Source organism: Balearica regulorum, chromosome 1 (assembly GCF_011004875.1).
Source record: "Balearica regulorum gibbericeps isolate bBalReg1 chromosome 1, bBalReg1.pri, whole genome shotgun sequence".
Lineage (NCBI taxonomy): Eukaryota > Metazoa > Chordata > Aves > Gruiformes > Gruidae > Balearica > Balearica regulorum.
The window spans coordinates 217,860,334-217,875,808 of NC_046184.1; the positions used below are offsets into that span (position 1 = coordinate 217,860,334).

The 15,475-nt window shown below is 65.6% G+C and overlaps 1 protein-coding gene across 1 annotated transcript in view; it reads right to left on the reverse strand.

Annotated features, from left to right (window-relative positions):
* PDE2A (phosphodiesterase 2A) overlaps positions 1–12,877 on the reverse strand; it is a 60,700-nt gene extending 47,823 nt beyond the window's left edge. Inside the window, exon 1 of the mRNA XM_075742669.1 lies at positions 12,594–12,877. Coding sequence (XP_075598784.1) covers positions 12,594–12,661 — 68 coding nt within the window. The 5' untranslated portion in view covers positions 12,662–12,877. The remainder of the gene's footprint in view (positions 1–12,593) is intronic.
* Positions 12,878–15,475: the final 2,598 nt, after the last annotated feature.

Below are 15,475 nucleotides of genomic sequence, written 5' to 3' on the forward strand. Positions count from 1 at the left end.
GGCACCAAAGCTTTGCCGGGTGCGATTTATTTGCTTAACAAACGCATCGAGACCTAAGTGCCTTCGATAAGTCTGCAGGAGCGTTGAGCTCTGTTTGCACGGCAAACGCACTTCCCCGGGTCTAGCCCTTAAGCGTTAGGTCCTGCGCAGGCAGCTGCCTGTGCTGCCAGGCTGGAAGAGCAGCTCCCCGGGGCTTCGAGGAGCCACAGGAATGCAGCTCAGCCCTGCCTGACCGGGCTGGAAAGTCTGGCAGCCCTGCCTGCAAATCCATATCCCTATTGCATGGCAGCCCTGCCTGCACATCCATATCCCCACTGAATGGCAGCCCTGCCTGCACATCCGTATCCCCACTGCATGGCAGCCCTGCCTGCACGTCCGTATCCCCACTGCATGGCAGCCCTGCCTGCACGTCCGTATCCCCACTGCATGGCAGCCCTGCCTGCACATCCGTATCCCCACTGCATGGCAGCCCTGCCTGCACGTCCGTATCCCTATTGCATGGCAGCCCTGCCTGCACATCCGTATCCCTATTGCATGGCAGCCCTGCCTGCACGTCCGTATCCCCACTGCATGGCAGCCCTGCCTGCACGTCCGTATCCCTATTGCATGGCAGCCCTGCCTGCACGTCCGTATCCCCACTGCATGGCAGCCCTGCCTGCACATCCGTATCCCCACTGCATGGCAGCCCTGCCTGCACGTCCGTATCCCCACTGCATGGCAGCCCTGCCTGCACGTCCGTATCCCCACTGCATGGCAGCCCTGCCTGCACGTCCGTATCCCTATTGCATGGCAGCCCTGCCTGCACGTCCGTATCCCCACTGCATGGCAGCCCTGCCTGCACGTCCGTATCCCCACTGCATGGCAGCCCTGCCTGCACGTCCGTATCCCCACTGCATGGCAGCCCTGCCTGCACATCCGTATCCCCACTGCATGGCAGCCCTGCCTGCACATCCGTATCCCCACTGCATGGCAGCCCTGCCTGCACGTCCGTATCCCCACTGCATGGCAGCCCTGCCTGCACGTCCGTATCCCTATTGCATGGCAGCCCTGCCTGCACGTCCGTATCCCCACTGCATGGCAGCCCTGCCTGCACGTCCGTATCCCCACTGCATGGCAGCCCTGCCTGCACGTCCGTATCCCTATTGCATGGCAGCCCTGCCTGCACGTCCGTATCCCCACTGCATGGCAGCCCTGCCTGCACGTCCGTATCCCCACTGCATGGCAGCCCTGCCTGCACCTCCGTATCCCCACTGCATGGCAGCCCTGCCTGCACATCCGTATCCCCACTGCATGGCAGCCCTGCCTGCACGTCCGTATCCCCACTGCATGGCAGCCCTGCCTGCACGTCCGTATCCCCACTGCATGGCAGCCCTGCCTGCACGTCCGTATCCCTATTGCATGGCAGCCCTGCCTGCACGTCCGTATCCCCACTGCATGGCAGCCCTGCCTGCACGTCCGTATCCCCACTGCATGGCAGCCCTGCCTGCACATCCGTATCCCCACTGCATGGCAGCCCTGCCTGCACATCCGTATCCCCACTGCATGGCAGCCCTGCCTGCACATCCGTATCCCCACTGCATGGCAGCCCTGCCTGCACGTCCGTATCCCCACTGCATGGCAGCCCTGCCTGCACGTCCGTATCCCTATTGCATGGCAGCCCTGCCTGCACGTCCGTATCCCCACTGCATGGCAGCCCTGCCTGCACGTCCGTATCCCCACTGCATGGCAGCCCTGCCTGCACGTCCGTATCCCTAATGCATGGCAGCCCTGCCTGCACGTCCGTATCCCCACTGCATGGCAGCCCTGCCTGCACGTCCGTATCCCCACTGCATGGCAGCCCTGCCTGCACATCCGTATCCCCACTGCATGGCAGCCCTGCCTGCACATCCGTATCCCCACTGCATGGCAGCCCTGCCTGCACGTCCGTATCCCCACTGCATGGCAGCCCTGCCTGCACGTCCGTATCCCCACTGCATGGCACCCCAAGACGCCGGGACCCAGCTCGCTGGAAGCAGGACGATAGCCCCGAGCCCCCGGCAAACCGTCCCCAAGGGAAGACACCGGGAATGTCGCGTGACACGAGGAGCTTTGCACGGCAGCACCGGAGCAGGGAGGAGAGGAAAACCCGAGTGCCACCGCCTTGGGGACCTCCAAGCGAGGGCACCGGCACCCCGAGGGAGCCGTGCCCACGGCGCAGCCCCGGCACCGAACCAGGCAGGAGCAGCGCCGGGTACGGTGAGGGGGGGAGTGGAGGAAACACACGGTTACCCCGAATCCCTGGGGATTTGTCCTTGGATAAATGCAGCGTTACAGACTCTGCCAACTCATCTTTCAATTAGTAGGTTTAGTTGATAACCAGGGGAAAAAAAGAAGAAAAAAAAAGCAGCCGGAGGTGGTGTGTTAGTGTGTGTGCGTTACCTTCTCAGCACTGCTGGCGGGTTCAGCCCTTCCCTGGCTTTTTTCCCCTTCCCCAAGCCCCCTCCTCATCCTGCTCATTCCTCCCCGGCACCGAACCGGGCTCAACTCCACATTTGGGGGGTCCGGGGTCCCCTCCACCCGCTGCCATCAGCAAAATCCCACGGGAATGGAGCAGGACCCCAGGATCTCACCGCTGCCGTCCACGGCCCATCCCTCCCTGGGGATGCCCCTCCCGGAGCAGGGATCCTCTCCCGGGTTACAACACCACGCAAACACAAAATATTAATATCAGGAAGAGCAAGCCCGGGGATCTGGGCCGTCAGGGCAGGGAAGGGAAAGGATGTGGCTAAACGATGCTCACGGCTTTGGGGACAGGGGATGCAGGCACCAGGGCTGGCACAGGTGTCGGCGGAGGAACGGGGCTGCCAGAGGGGTGCAGGGACACGCTCGCCCCCCCGCCCCCGGGACCGGGGGTGTACCACCGGCCGCCGCAGCGCCCCGGGGATGGCAGCGCATCTTGTTCCTTAATCAAGCGACGGAGCGGGTTTTATGTCTGACCAAGCCTCCTACGCAAGGAGCAGACGCTTTCTCCTGGCTCTCTCTCTCTTCTCCGTCTCTCTCGGGGGGTGACGGGGGCAGCGGTGGCAAGGGAGAGACCCCTCCCTCGGTGGGGCACCGGCGCCGTCCCCAGCTGTCCCTTGCAGGGGGGACACAGGTCCTGACACCGACGGGAAGGCCGGGAAGGCGGGCAGCTCGTCCCCGGGATGGGCACGGAGATGCCGCATCCTTCGGTGATGGTCCCTGGTGCTGCCAACCCCCCCTCGGCACCGGCTCTTCAATCAGCTTCGGCAGCGAGGCCAGATCCTGCTGTCGGTGCGGCCAGCGCTGGAGCGGGTCGGGCTGCTAATGCTGGGTTGCCCTTTCTATGAATTAATGGCTTTTCAGCTCGCTCTGCCGTGCCGTGCCCGGCCAGGGTGCTGGCAGCCGGGTGCCACCCGCCAAGCGTCCCCCATCCCCATCCCCTTCCCTTCGGGGGGGGGGTCCCCATCGCAGGGTCCGGTTCGCTGCGGTGCCAGGATCCGACCGAGCGGCGCAGGGGAGGACGGAGCGGGGAGGGATGAGACGGGGTCCCGGGGCAGCACCTCGGGCCCACGGTCCTCTTGGCAGCACCGTGCCCCTCTGCTGCGCCCGCAGATTTGGGGGCTGCGGGAGGGAGGGAGGGAGGGAGGGGAGTGGGGGGCACGGCCGGGGGTTTGCTCCCCGTCGCGCTCCGGGCTCCCATGCACGAGCGATGCACGAGCGATGCACGAGCGATGCACGAGCGCGCCTGACTCTGCGCTTCTCGCGGAGCTGCGGGCTGCCAGCCCACGGACCTGCTGTCCCATCTCCCTGCCAGCACCGCGGGGTGGGGGGGTCCCCAGCAGCGCCGCGGGCCCCTGCCAAGCCTCCGCCTCCGCAGAGCCCCTCCGTCCTCACCGAAACAGCCGCGGCCGCAGCCCACCCACGCGCCCCGGGAACCGGCTCCCACGCTATTCCCCGGGGGGGGGGGGAGAGACCCCCTTTCCCTCCCCGCATTCCCACGGGAGCGGTGCGGCGGGACAGCCTGCTCCGGCTCCGCAAAGAGGGGGTGACGATCACGGCTGGAGCCAGGGGGGGGGGCCCCAAGGACATGTCCCCACCGCCGTCCTGTTCACGCAGCTCCCAGGGTTTGGGAGGGCACCGGTGCCCCCTCCCAGCCAGCCCGCGGCACAGCGCGGCACGCATCCTGCCCTGGGGGTATCCCATCCATCTGGTGCGGGCAGGATGGGAGAGGGGTGCCTGGCAGGGAGCCACGGCCGTGCCCAGGGGTGTCATTTGCCTGGGGACAGCCCGCACACCCACAGCCCCCCCCCCCCCCCCAGACAGCCCCATCGGCCTCTCCCCGAGCCCCCCTGAGGTTCCCACCGCCGGCAGCCCCTTTTCCCGCAGCATCCTCCGGAGCGGGTGCTTGCTTGGATCTGCAGCCGCCTCCGCTCCGCACCCCGGGGCTGGCCAAGGGAAACCAGCACCCAAAGGGCCCCTTAGTGCATATTTCGGGGGATGCGCGACCCTCAGCAGCTGGGCCGGGGTTTCCTTTGGGGCAGGAGCATCCCCCACGTAAACTCCCCCCACCAGCATCTCACGGCTTCTCTGTGAGGGGCGGCTGCACGGCCAGACCGAGCCCAAACCCCCCGTCCCCGGGGTACGGCACGGCGGCAGCGCCCGCGGCGCGGGCAGGCGATACCAGGCGCGTGAGAAACCCCGTAATTAACACCCTGCAGCGCTCCGCTGGAGGAGCCCAAGCCTCTGACGGCGCAGAGCACTGGAGGGAAGCAAGGGGAAATAAAAGAGCAAAAATTTAATTAACAAAGGTCACGACGCTCCTGGCTCACACCGCTGAGCCTGCCCCAACCCTCTCCCTCCTGAGGGACCCCTGGGATGCCCCGCAGCCGAGGGCAGCCGCAGGAGGCCACGGGGAGAGGGGCCGGTGCAGGCACGCAGCCGCAGGGCTCTGCCGTTGCTGTGGGCGGCTGCAGGCATGGGTTGGAGCAACCAGAACCCTCTGCGAGTGAACGCAGCACGCCCAGGTGCCCGTCACCCTGGCCTCTGACGCCGAGACGACCCCACAGCCAACCCTTGCAGCTTCTCCCGCCTTGAGATCTGCTTTGCCCCCCCCCCGTCCCGGCTGCACGGTGCCCCCCAGCCCAGCCCCGTCATTCCTGGCTCAGGCTTTAGCAAAACACTCAAGTTTCGGGGGTTTCGCCCACGAGCGTTTGCTGACGCAGCGTCGGTCCCGGGCCCAGCCGTGCGCCGGCTCAGGCGGGGGGGAGCACGGGGAGACCCCCGGGGCTGCACTGCCAGGCAGCCTGCTGTGCCGGGGGAGCAGAGCGAGGGGGTCCAGGTCCCCGTCCTGGGAAAGCCAGCCCTAACCCTAGCCCTAGCCCTAGCCCTAACCTTAGCCCTAACCCTAACCCTAACCCTAGCCCTAGCCCTAGCCTTGACCCTAGCCCTAACCCTAATCCTAGCCCTAGCCCTAACCCTAACCTTAGCCCTAGCCCTAAACCTTGTTCTAGTCCTATCCCTAATCCTAACCCTAACCTTAGTCCTAGCCCTAGCCCTAAACCTAACCTTAGCCCTAACTCTAACCCTAAACCTAACCTTAGCCTTAACCCTAACCCTAGCTCTAACCCTAACTCTAACCTCATCCACAGTTCTAACCCTAGCCCTAAGCCTAACCCTAAGCTTAGGCCTAGCCCTAACCATAACCCTAACCTTAGGCCTCACCCCAACCCTAAACCTAAGCTTAGCCTTAGACCTAGCCCTAGCCCTGAACCTAACCTTAGCCTTAACCATCACCCTAACCTTAGCCCTAACCCTAATCCTAACTCTAATCCTAATCTTAGCCCTAGCCTTAGCCCTGAGCATAACCCTAACCTTAGCCCTAGCCCTAGCCCTAACCTTCACCTTAACCCTAACCCTAACCCTAAACCTAACCTTAGCTTTAACCTTAACCCTAAACCTAACCTTAGCTTTAACCTTAACCCTAACCCTAACTCTGAGCCTAGCCCTAAGCACAGCCTTAGCCTTAGCCCCAGCCTTAGCCTTAACCTTGGCCCTAGCCGCGCAGCAGCCGGAGGCAGGCCAAGCCCAGCAGAGCCGCAGCCCGGAGCAGCCCCGCACCCCAACTTCCCGCCTGAGCAGAACCCCAAGGTGCTGCAGAAGGACCGGGGGGGGGGGGGGGATCCCCACGTCCCGCAGCTCAGGACCCCGGGATGATCACGCTCAGGACCAACGAGCCCCCCGGCCCCCGCTGAGCCGTGGGTCCCGTGGCCGGTGTCCGGCAGCCGCAGCCCGTCCGGCAGCAGGAGCTCCCGGCTCCCCGGCGGTGGCAGGGCAGAGATTCCCTGCCTGGAGCAGCCGATAATAAAATCATCGGGGGTGTATCATCGCCCCGCTCGAGCCAGGATGGGAGAGATGCTGGTACTGACGCCTCTCCGCATTCCCGGATCCGCCTTGCTCGACCCTGATTTCTTATTTAAAGCCTTCGCGGCTTCCACCTGCTTTTTCCACACGGGAAGGATGCTGCCATCGGCCTGGCTATCTTATCGATCGCAAAAAAAATGGGAAAAGGCCCCATTTTCTGGAAAGCGGTGAAAAACACGCCAGCAGCCATGGCTTGTGTCCTTCCAGCCGGGCTCCAGCGGAGCAGTGGCTCCAGGACAGGGGTGCGGAGCCATCCCGGCCGCGGGACCAGGGGCACGGGGCGTTATCCCCTCGCAGAGAATAAAGCCCACCCGGGAACGTGCTGCGAAGCCATCCCGACACCCCAGTTCCACCCGGAGGGGAGCAGAGGCTCCGGCTAGAGACGGCGCATCCCCTCGTCCCCAAGCCCACGCCGGCTCCATCAGCGCGACATCCTCAGCGGGCGGATGGATCCCACCGCTTGGCAGGGCTGCTTGCCCCGGGAGCCGGGCTGGGTGCCAGCCAGGCCAGCCAGGGCTCGTGCCCCGGGGCTACGGCTCCCCGGATTCCCCCCCCCCCCCCCGGGCAGGAGCGGGTTCCGGCAGCCCTGCCCGTACCTCGCCCCCGCAGGCAGGAGCACGAGGCCTCTGCTGCAATGGGGTGAGGTTCGGGGTGCCCGGCAGCGAGGAGGGGTTTGCACGGAGGCTTTGCAGAGGGGAGCATCAGCATCTTCACCCCGTAGCGACCAGACCCTGAACCTCAGGGGAGCGGGGACGGGTCCCCCGCCGGAGCCACCTGCCCCGGGGCCCCGTCTGCCCGCGGCCATGGGCAGCGCGGCCGCGTTTGGCCAGAACAGCTCAAGGGAAGAGGAAGGGAAAAGCAGCCCTCCACCCGTCTTAGCCTTTCAAATGCTCATTATAAATAGCTCCTCCGTGTCTTCTGAGTCACCGAACTGGGAAGGGGCTGGGAAGCGATTACAAGCCAGGGGAGGCTTTCTGGCTAAGTCATCACTTCTGTGACGGGGCTGCACCGGCAGCTGCCGTTTGCTTTTTCCCTCCTCGGGCGCAGCGGTCCTCCAGCGCATCTGGCGAGCGGAGGGCTTCGGGGATGCCGAAACACGCTGCGAAGCCGTCCTCGCCAGCCGCGACGCCCGGGCCAAGCCCTGAACCGTCCCCCCCCAGCCCCAGCCAAAAAATCAGATTTTAATATTTCCTGTGGGAAACGCACCCATCTGAAACCACCTCCTTTTCCTATTTGATTTATTACAGAAAACACAGGCTGACAAAGACCCAGAAAGCTTGAACCCACCCAAAATGCTCCCTGCAAGCTCTCAAGTCATCCTTCCCCTCTGCCTCCCCACGCTGGCGTTGCAGGCAGGGCTCTGCCAGACCGTGCCAGGGCAGGCAGGGCACAGGATTTGGGGACGGGAGCGGGACCGAGGGTTGCTGCCGCCAAATAACCGGCCCCCGCGGGGGGACATTTCTGAGCCGACACTCGGGGAGTCCCGCAGGCTGCTGAGCTAGTCCGTCCCCCGAGGATGCTGGGTGGGTGACAAGGTTTGGGGACACCTTCCCGCTGCCTGGGGATGCCACAACGTCGGGGACCACCATCGACGGGGAACGGCTGCCCAAGGACCAGCCGGAGACCCCTGACCCAGGCTCCAACCCCCCGACGCAGCAAATCGTGGGCTCGTCGCCCATTGCAAAGCAGGCGAGACCCCCGCCCACCCTCAACACCTCGACGGCGGGGTGCGAGCTGCCGGGCTGCCCGCTGCCTGCGCTCTGCCGGTTCTCCATCACCTAACACCCCCCCCCCCCCCGCCCCTCGGTGCCGTGCCGACGGAGCCACAGCAGCAGACAAAGCATCTCCCGGCGCCCTCCATCCCCCCGCGCTCCCCCCTCCAGACAGGCCCATCCATTAACGAAGACAGCTCAGCCTTTTGCAGGAGAAAGCTGGACAGACAGAAAGTCCCAGGCAGCTCCGGGCCCTGCCTGCATTTCTGGCCGCAGCCCAGCGCAGCTCTCGGCGAGCCACGTGGGAGCCGGGAAGGAGACAAAAGCGAAAGCAGGGACCGGGGTCGGAGGAGAGCGGGAGGCAGGAGGGATTCCCAGAAAGGGCTGCCGCATCCACCGCTGCCCCGGGGAATCCTGCATCCCCCTCGGAGGAGCTGCCGGAGAGCTGGCTGCCCGCCCCGCATGGATGCTCATCCTCCCGGAGCGGATGGAGCAGCGCAGATCCCGGGGGGATGCGTGGGGGGGCTCGGCCGGAGACGATGCAGCCCCTTGCAGGCCGAGCGGCCGGTGGTGCCGCCCTGGGCCGTGGCCAGCCCCGCGGTGTGCCAGCCTGCACTAACATCTGGCCGGCAGCTGGCAAGCACCGGCGGTTAATTCCCCGACACGGTAAAACCACTCGCTGCTCTGAAGCTGAGGATGCTCAGGGGGATGTCCCGGGGCAACGGAGAGGAAGTTCCTGGCCGGGGTCCCCCCCACCCAGGGGACCTCCCCGGGCACGGAGACGTGCCGGGTGCCAGGAGCTTCCTGTCCATCCTCTCCGCAAGGCACCTCCGAGCTCCAGGGCCGGGTGCCCACGCGGGCGGGTGATGCCGAAGTGCCCCAGAGACCCCCCCAGCACCAGGCTGTGCGAAAGGCGGAGGCACGGGCAGCCTGGGGCTCCGCACCACCCTGGAGAACATCGCACGCAGCCGCGTGCAGGGCCCGAAGAACCCAGCAACGGGGACCAGGCTGCCCGAACCCCACCGAAGCCCTCGGCCCCGGTAAGCGGGTGCCCGGTGAGGAGCACAGCCGCCTCGGCCACGCTGGACGTCGGTATTTTCCGCGGCACTTTAACCATGCAACCCGGGGACGGGCAATAACCACGAGGCAGAGGTTCGGGGCGGGCTGCGGCAGCTCAGCAGCCTCTCCTCGGCTTCGCAGATGCTCAGAGACCTCCAAAAGGCAGCCGAAACGCTTTGCCAGGCGGCTTGTGCCCTCCGTGTCCCAGCCGGCATTGCTTCCTGGGTACCTGCAGAGTGAATGCCACCGGAGCAAGCCACAGAATCACGGTTTGGGTCGGAAGGGACCTTTAAAGGTCACCTAGTCCAACCCCCAGGGATGCCACCTCCCTGCCGCCAGCGCTGCGCTCCGGGCCGTGCTCCGGGGGACAAGCGGGGAGTAACGGTGAGGATGCACGAGGCGGGGAGGGATCGGGGGCTCCCGCTGATGTGTGTGCGGGGGCCACGCAGGCAGTGACAGGTAGGGACATCAGCAGCATCACGGGTGTCACCTCATGCCTGCAGCCCCTCCCCTGGGCACCCCCCGGGCCAGGACCCCGGAGGAAGAGGCTCCCAGGGAGGTAAAAAGGGGATGGTGCATTACACGTCGCCCTTGCACAAGCCTCGATGGGGACACACCGTCCGGGTCCTGGCACTGACCTGGAATAACCGGCACAGAGCCTAACGCACCCCTGCAAAGACGCCTCAGGACCAGCTTTGTCCCCTCCCAGGACAGCGGGTCCCTCCGTGTGCCAGCGCCCGCTCGGCTGGCCGTGCCCCGGGCAGGACAGGGCCCCTCGTCCCAGCTGCGGCCGCAGCCACGGTCCCTCCTCCATCGCGCGCCTGGCACCGACCCCGTCACCGGGCCAGCACTGAGCGCGGTGACGCTCGGCCACTTCACACATCCCTGTGTCTGCTCCTGCCAGGCAACTGCCAGAAGCGAACCAGGCAGCGGAGAGAGCTGGATGAGGAGCAGGCAGGGCTGCCCGCTCCCTGAAGGAAGCCCTGACCTCTTCCCAGCCTCCGCTGAGCCGGGTCCTTCCCTGCAGGGATGCTCAGAGCATCGTCTCCTCCTCCGCGTTTTCAATCCGCAGAGCTCGGCTGCTTCTCCCCCAGCCCCGGCTGCTGTCGGCTGCCGTGAGAGCGGCGGCTCCGGGTACCCTGGCATCCCACCCCGCCGCTAACCGGGTCAGGAGCCGCCCGCCCGGGAACACGCTTCCCACCGGGGAAAAAAAGAGAAGGAAATGGGTTAAAACGTGACCTGGATAACACAAAATGGCACTTGACTGGCTGCCACCCGACGCTCCCCTGCGATAAATCAGAGCTCATCAACCACGCACGTGGGAGACCTGGCCCACCGATGGATCTCGGCCCCACGCAGCATCCCCAGCCTGGCAGCAGCGCTCTGCGAGGGCGGGCATCGGCATTGCCGGGTTCTGCCGGCAGCGCACGAGACAAGCCAGGGCTAAACCACGCGGGGCTGGAGCAGAGGCAGAGAGCAGGCAGCATCACCCCGCAGCCGAGTGCTGAAGGGGCAGCTGGCTGCACGGGCAAGGGCATCGTCTGACAGCTCTTGGGAAGCTTTTCCGTCTCTAGACATCCCCCAGGGCGTATGGGAACAGGGACGAACATCTCCTAGGAAGGACGTGAGGTTATGTCCTGGGTAAAAGGGGGAAGCATCTTGGCTCACCGTTCCTGCCGCTCCTGCCCTGGGCGGCTCGAGGGGCGCAGCCGGTCGGGCCGCACTAAGTTTCTACAGCATCCACCTTTCTTAAAAGCCATTAACCAGCAGCTGCAAGTCAGCAGAGGCGTTCCAGCCGGAGGAAACACGGGGATAGCGTGGCATTTCAAGACCTTTGTGTGGTTTTGCTTAAAGAAAAGGACATGGGCACACGTTCTGGCGGCAGCATGAAAGGATCTCTGCAGGGAACAAAGCGAGCACCAGAGAGCCAGCCAGGAGGGCCGGGGAGGGGGAAGGATGCCGCCCGCAGAGGAGGTTGGACCCAGCACCCACGGCAGCGTAGGGGTGCCTCTGGAAGGGGGGGTCTAAGCCCCACACCACGTGTAGGCAGGACAGATGTCGGAGGCTGGTTTTGTAGAGAGAGGCAAACTTCTTCAGCCGAAGGTCACCTCGTGAAGGTGTGAAAACCTGGTGATGCCGGAGGGAAACGTGGGGCTGGGGCAGGAACGGGCGGCAGGTTCCCTCGCGCCCCGATGGTTCCGTAATCACCTCAAGCACCCGCTCCAGGAGACCCGAGGCTGCTCCTGGGCACATCCCCGCACGGCCAGGCGGCCCCTGGGAGCGGTGGTCCCGGCGCAGGCTGCCGAGCCAGGCGGTTCGGCCCGTGCCTGAGCACATGGAGCTGGCACCGCCAGACAAAGGAATCCAAGCAGCGAGCAGCCTTCCTCCTCGTCCCCTTACACCCGCATCCCTTCCCCACCGGATCGGCTCACCCCTCCGGCAATGGGGGGTCTGATCCCAGCAGCCACCAAGGGGAGGGGCAAGGGATTGGGAGCACCCAAGATCTCTCGGTACCCGGGAGGCAGAGCACCCACGTACTGCGAATCGCCTGTGCACAGCCTGCAACCCAGCAGCTGTGGAGCCTCGTGAGCGCTACACGCGCGCGCAGAGCCGGGGGTCTCCGCCATCCCTAGCCGAGCCCGCGGGCGATGGGAATTCAGGCACCGCATGCTTCCCGTTAGCCAGCTCGGCCCCTCTGCCCACGTGGGCTCTCCGGAGCATCACCCTTCACCGCTTCCAGGGAGCACCGTCATCCCTCAGCAAGGTCACCCCACGCTCGCACGCAAAGCCCCTCGTGCCTGCGTCGCAGAACGAGATCCCCGCGATTCCCGGAGCCCCTACCCCACCTCGCTGCGTGCCAACAGGCGCAGCGACACCGGGACCCCCAGACCTGTTGCGTGGGTGGGTGTGCGGGGGGTAGCTTCTCTCGCCCCGCGTGGAGCCGCCGAAACCACGATTCGGAGGCCTGACCTGCATTTCACAAAGTCACCCGGGCCCCCCCAGCCCACCGGGAGACCAGGAGCCTTTCACCCCCGCAGGAACTCGCCACGGCGCTCGGGTGGCGAGGGAAACGGGGAGACGCTGTTCACGCCAGCCCTCCGGCACCGAGCCCTTCGGCCAGCGATGACCTGCCCTGGGCTAACAGAGGTGGCTGGCGGGGAAATGGGGGGGGGGTGGGGGGGGGGGGGGCAGGTCGCAGCCGCCTGTCATTCCCCCCCCCCCCCTCCCCGCCAGCTGTCAGGCAGGAGGAACTTTTTCCTGCCTCCCCTCTCCCCAATGGCTCCCTCACTCCTTCAACCCGGCATCACCCCCCCCCCCCTTCCCCGGAGCATCCCTCCCTCTCGGCGCGGTGCCCCCCTCCCCCCTCCCCTCCATCCCCGGTACCGGCGGGAGGGGACTCACAGGTCAGACGCGGCCGGCTGGTAGGGCTGGCTCCGGCAGAGGATGGAGTGTCCGCAGCCCTGGCCCATGGCTCCGCATGCTTCGGCAGCCCTGCCAGGCGGGCGGCGGGGGCTCGGCGAGGGCTGCCGGCGGGTTGCGGACAGAGAGGAGCCGCCCGTTGAACCCGGCTCTCGGTGCCGGTTGAGAGCGGAACCTCCCGCCGCTGTCGCCGAGGGTTGTCTCCGACCCGCCGCTGTCACCGAGCCCGATGCAGCGCGCCGAGGCGTGCGGGAGGGGAGGGCGGGGAGAGGAGGGGGGGGGGGGACGGAGGAGGAGGGGGGGGGGGCACCGCTGATTGACGGCGCCGCTGCGGCTCCGCGGGGCTGGGCGGGGGCCGAACCGTTCCCGCCGAGGGGCCCGAGGGCTCCGCACCTGCCGCCCCCCGCCCCGAGCGGCCGCCGCCTTTGTCTGGCGAGGGACACGCTGGCCCGGCCCGCCCCGCGCTCCCCGAGCAGCTGCCTGCACCGGGCACTGTCGGGCACTGTCGGGCACTGTCGGGCACTATCGGGCACTGTCGGGCACTGTCGGGCAGCACTGGTCCCGCAGGGCCCTGCCCCAGGGGTACTGGGCAGTACTGGTCCCACAGGGCCCTGCCCCAGGGGTACTGGGCAGCACTGGTCCCACAGGCAGGGCCCTGCCCCAGGGGTACTGGGCAGTACTGGTCTCACAGGGCCCTGCCTCAGCGGTACTGGGCAGCACTGGTCCCGCAGGTCCCAGCCCCAGGGGTACTGGGCAGCACTGGTCCCACAGGTCCCAGCCCCAGGGGTACTGGGCAGCACTGGTCCCACAGGTCCCAGCCCCAGGGGTACTGGGCAGCACTGGTTCCACAGGGCCCTGCCCCAGGGGTACTGGGCAGCACTGGCCCCGCAGGGCCCAGCCCCAGGGGTACTGGGCAGCACTGGTCCCACAGGTCCCAGCCCCAGGGGTACTGGGCAGCACTGGTTCCACAGGGCCCTGCCCCAGCGGTACTGGGCAGCACTGGCCCACAAGCAGGTCCCTGCCAGGGCAGTACCCTCCTGTGAGCAGGTCCCAGGTAATACAGGGGTGGCTGTGCTCCCCCGCCGACCGCTCCCTGCCCAGGCCATCCAGGCAGCGTGGAGCTACTGCCTGCAGGATGGTGCCCAGTGCATTGCTCACCTGGGGCCAGGAGCAGGGAGGGGATGCTGAGCCCTCGGCCACCCCGCACGGGTGTGCCCCCAGCTTGAACCTGCCCCGGGCCCCAGCCCGCTCCCAGGCAGGGCTGCAGCGGAGGAGCTGGAGCCTCCCAGATGCCTGCAGCACCGCTCCATGCCTGCACCCATGCCGTCACCTCCTGAATCAGCACAGCTTCCCTCTGGGAGTCTTGCTGAACACCCAGCCCTTTGCACGCGTGCAGCGCCCAGCACCACCGGAGCTTGTCTTGGCCAGGTCGGAGTTGCCGCTGCATTGTCCATTCGGGCTTGTAGGACATCGAGCGGGTTTGTCCCCCACAGCCGCACCAGGTTCTCCTGCCCTGGGCCTCCCTGGGCTGTCAGGGTGAGCAGGGACGGTGGCAGAGTGGCTGGGGAAGGGCGACAGCCGCTCCGGTGCCAGCCCCGGCCGTGCTCTCTCTCCGGTCGGGGCTGATCGACCAAAGACCTGGTGCACTGGAGCTGCGCTCCCAGGAGCGACCCTAGGGAAAAGCATCCGTCCTACGCTGAATCGGGGTCAGAGCAGGCTTCCACTGCTACGAACCCCCACTTCTCCTGGCACAAGGGGAGGGGAGGAAGAAGGAGCGAGAACAGCCTGGACTTTTAAAGATATTTAAGCATTTCAGCTCCTTCCAAGGCAAGCACTAGAGACATCAGGTGAAGCTAACAGGAGCCAGGTCCTGAACAAAGAGCGGGAGGAGATCGTCCCGCAGGTGAAGGTGAGGAGCAAAACTGCTTACCTCGGGATGTTGTGGATGCTAAAAGTTCCCATGGCTCAAGGGCAGCATTTTCACGTGCACAACAACAGAGCAACCATCAGTAGCTCGGGACATCCCTGAGCATCACATGGGCCGAGGCCGGGAAAGGCCTCAGGAAACTTTTGCATGTACTTGCCCTGTTCTTCCACTCGCCCTCGGCCACATCAGCCACCCTGGTGTTAGTCTGGTGAACCCAGGAGCACCTCTGGGGTCCGCAGGCTTTGCAGCACCCCTCCGCAGGTACCTGCATCCTCCATGTGCTGCACAGCGGTACCCACCCCCCCACCCCCCCCCCCGAACCGGGAGCTAGGCTTCGTGTGAGGAGATTTTCCACCAAAAGGAGCTATTTTGGTTGCTCTTCACTAGCCCTGCGGATCTCCAGCCCTCCAGGGTCACTTTTTGTGGGGAGAGGGGAGGAACGTGCTTTAAAATCAGCGTGGGTGTGCGGTTAGTCCCCTGCTCCTTCGTGAACCCACCAGCTGGGACTTCAAGAGCAGCGATAGATATTAAGAGATTAGCACGCAAATCACATCGGTTCCTGACAAATTCACAAGGATTAGTATCCCCGTGGTCTGGCGAAACAGGCAGCGTGTCGTATCGATTACGCGAGATCCCCTGCCTGCGCTGTCCGGAGGGGGAAACTGAGGCCCAGACCTGTGATGACTTGCCCAAATTTGATCCCAAGAGCTGATAGCAGAGCCAGGACTGATTTGAGATTATTTTAAGGACCATCACTTGACTCTGATCCCTATTTCCACCCTGAGCCTCAGGTTTAATGGCGTTTTCATTCTCTGGCTGAGCTCACCTGGGGTTTGGGAGCACATCCTGTGCTCCTTTGGGGGGGGATCTCCCACTTTCAGTCTTTCTCAGTTTCTGGGTCCGGCGGAGGTGTGGACTGCGCAGGAGGACTGGCGCT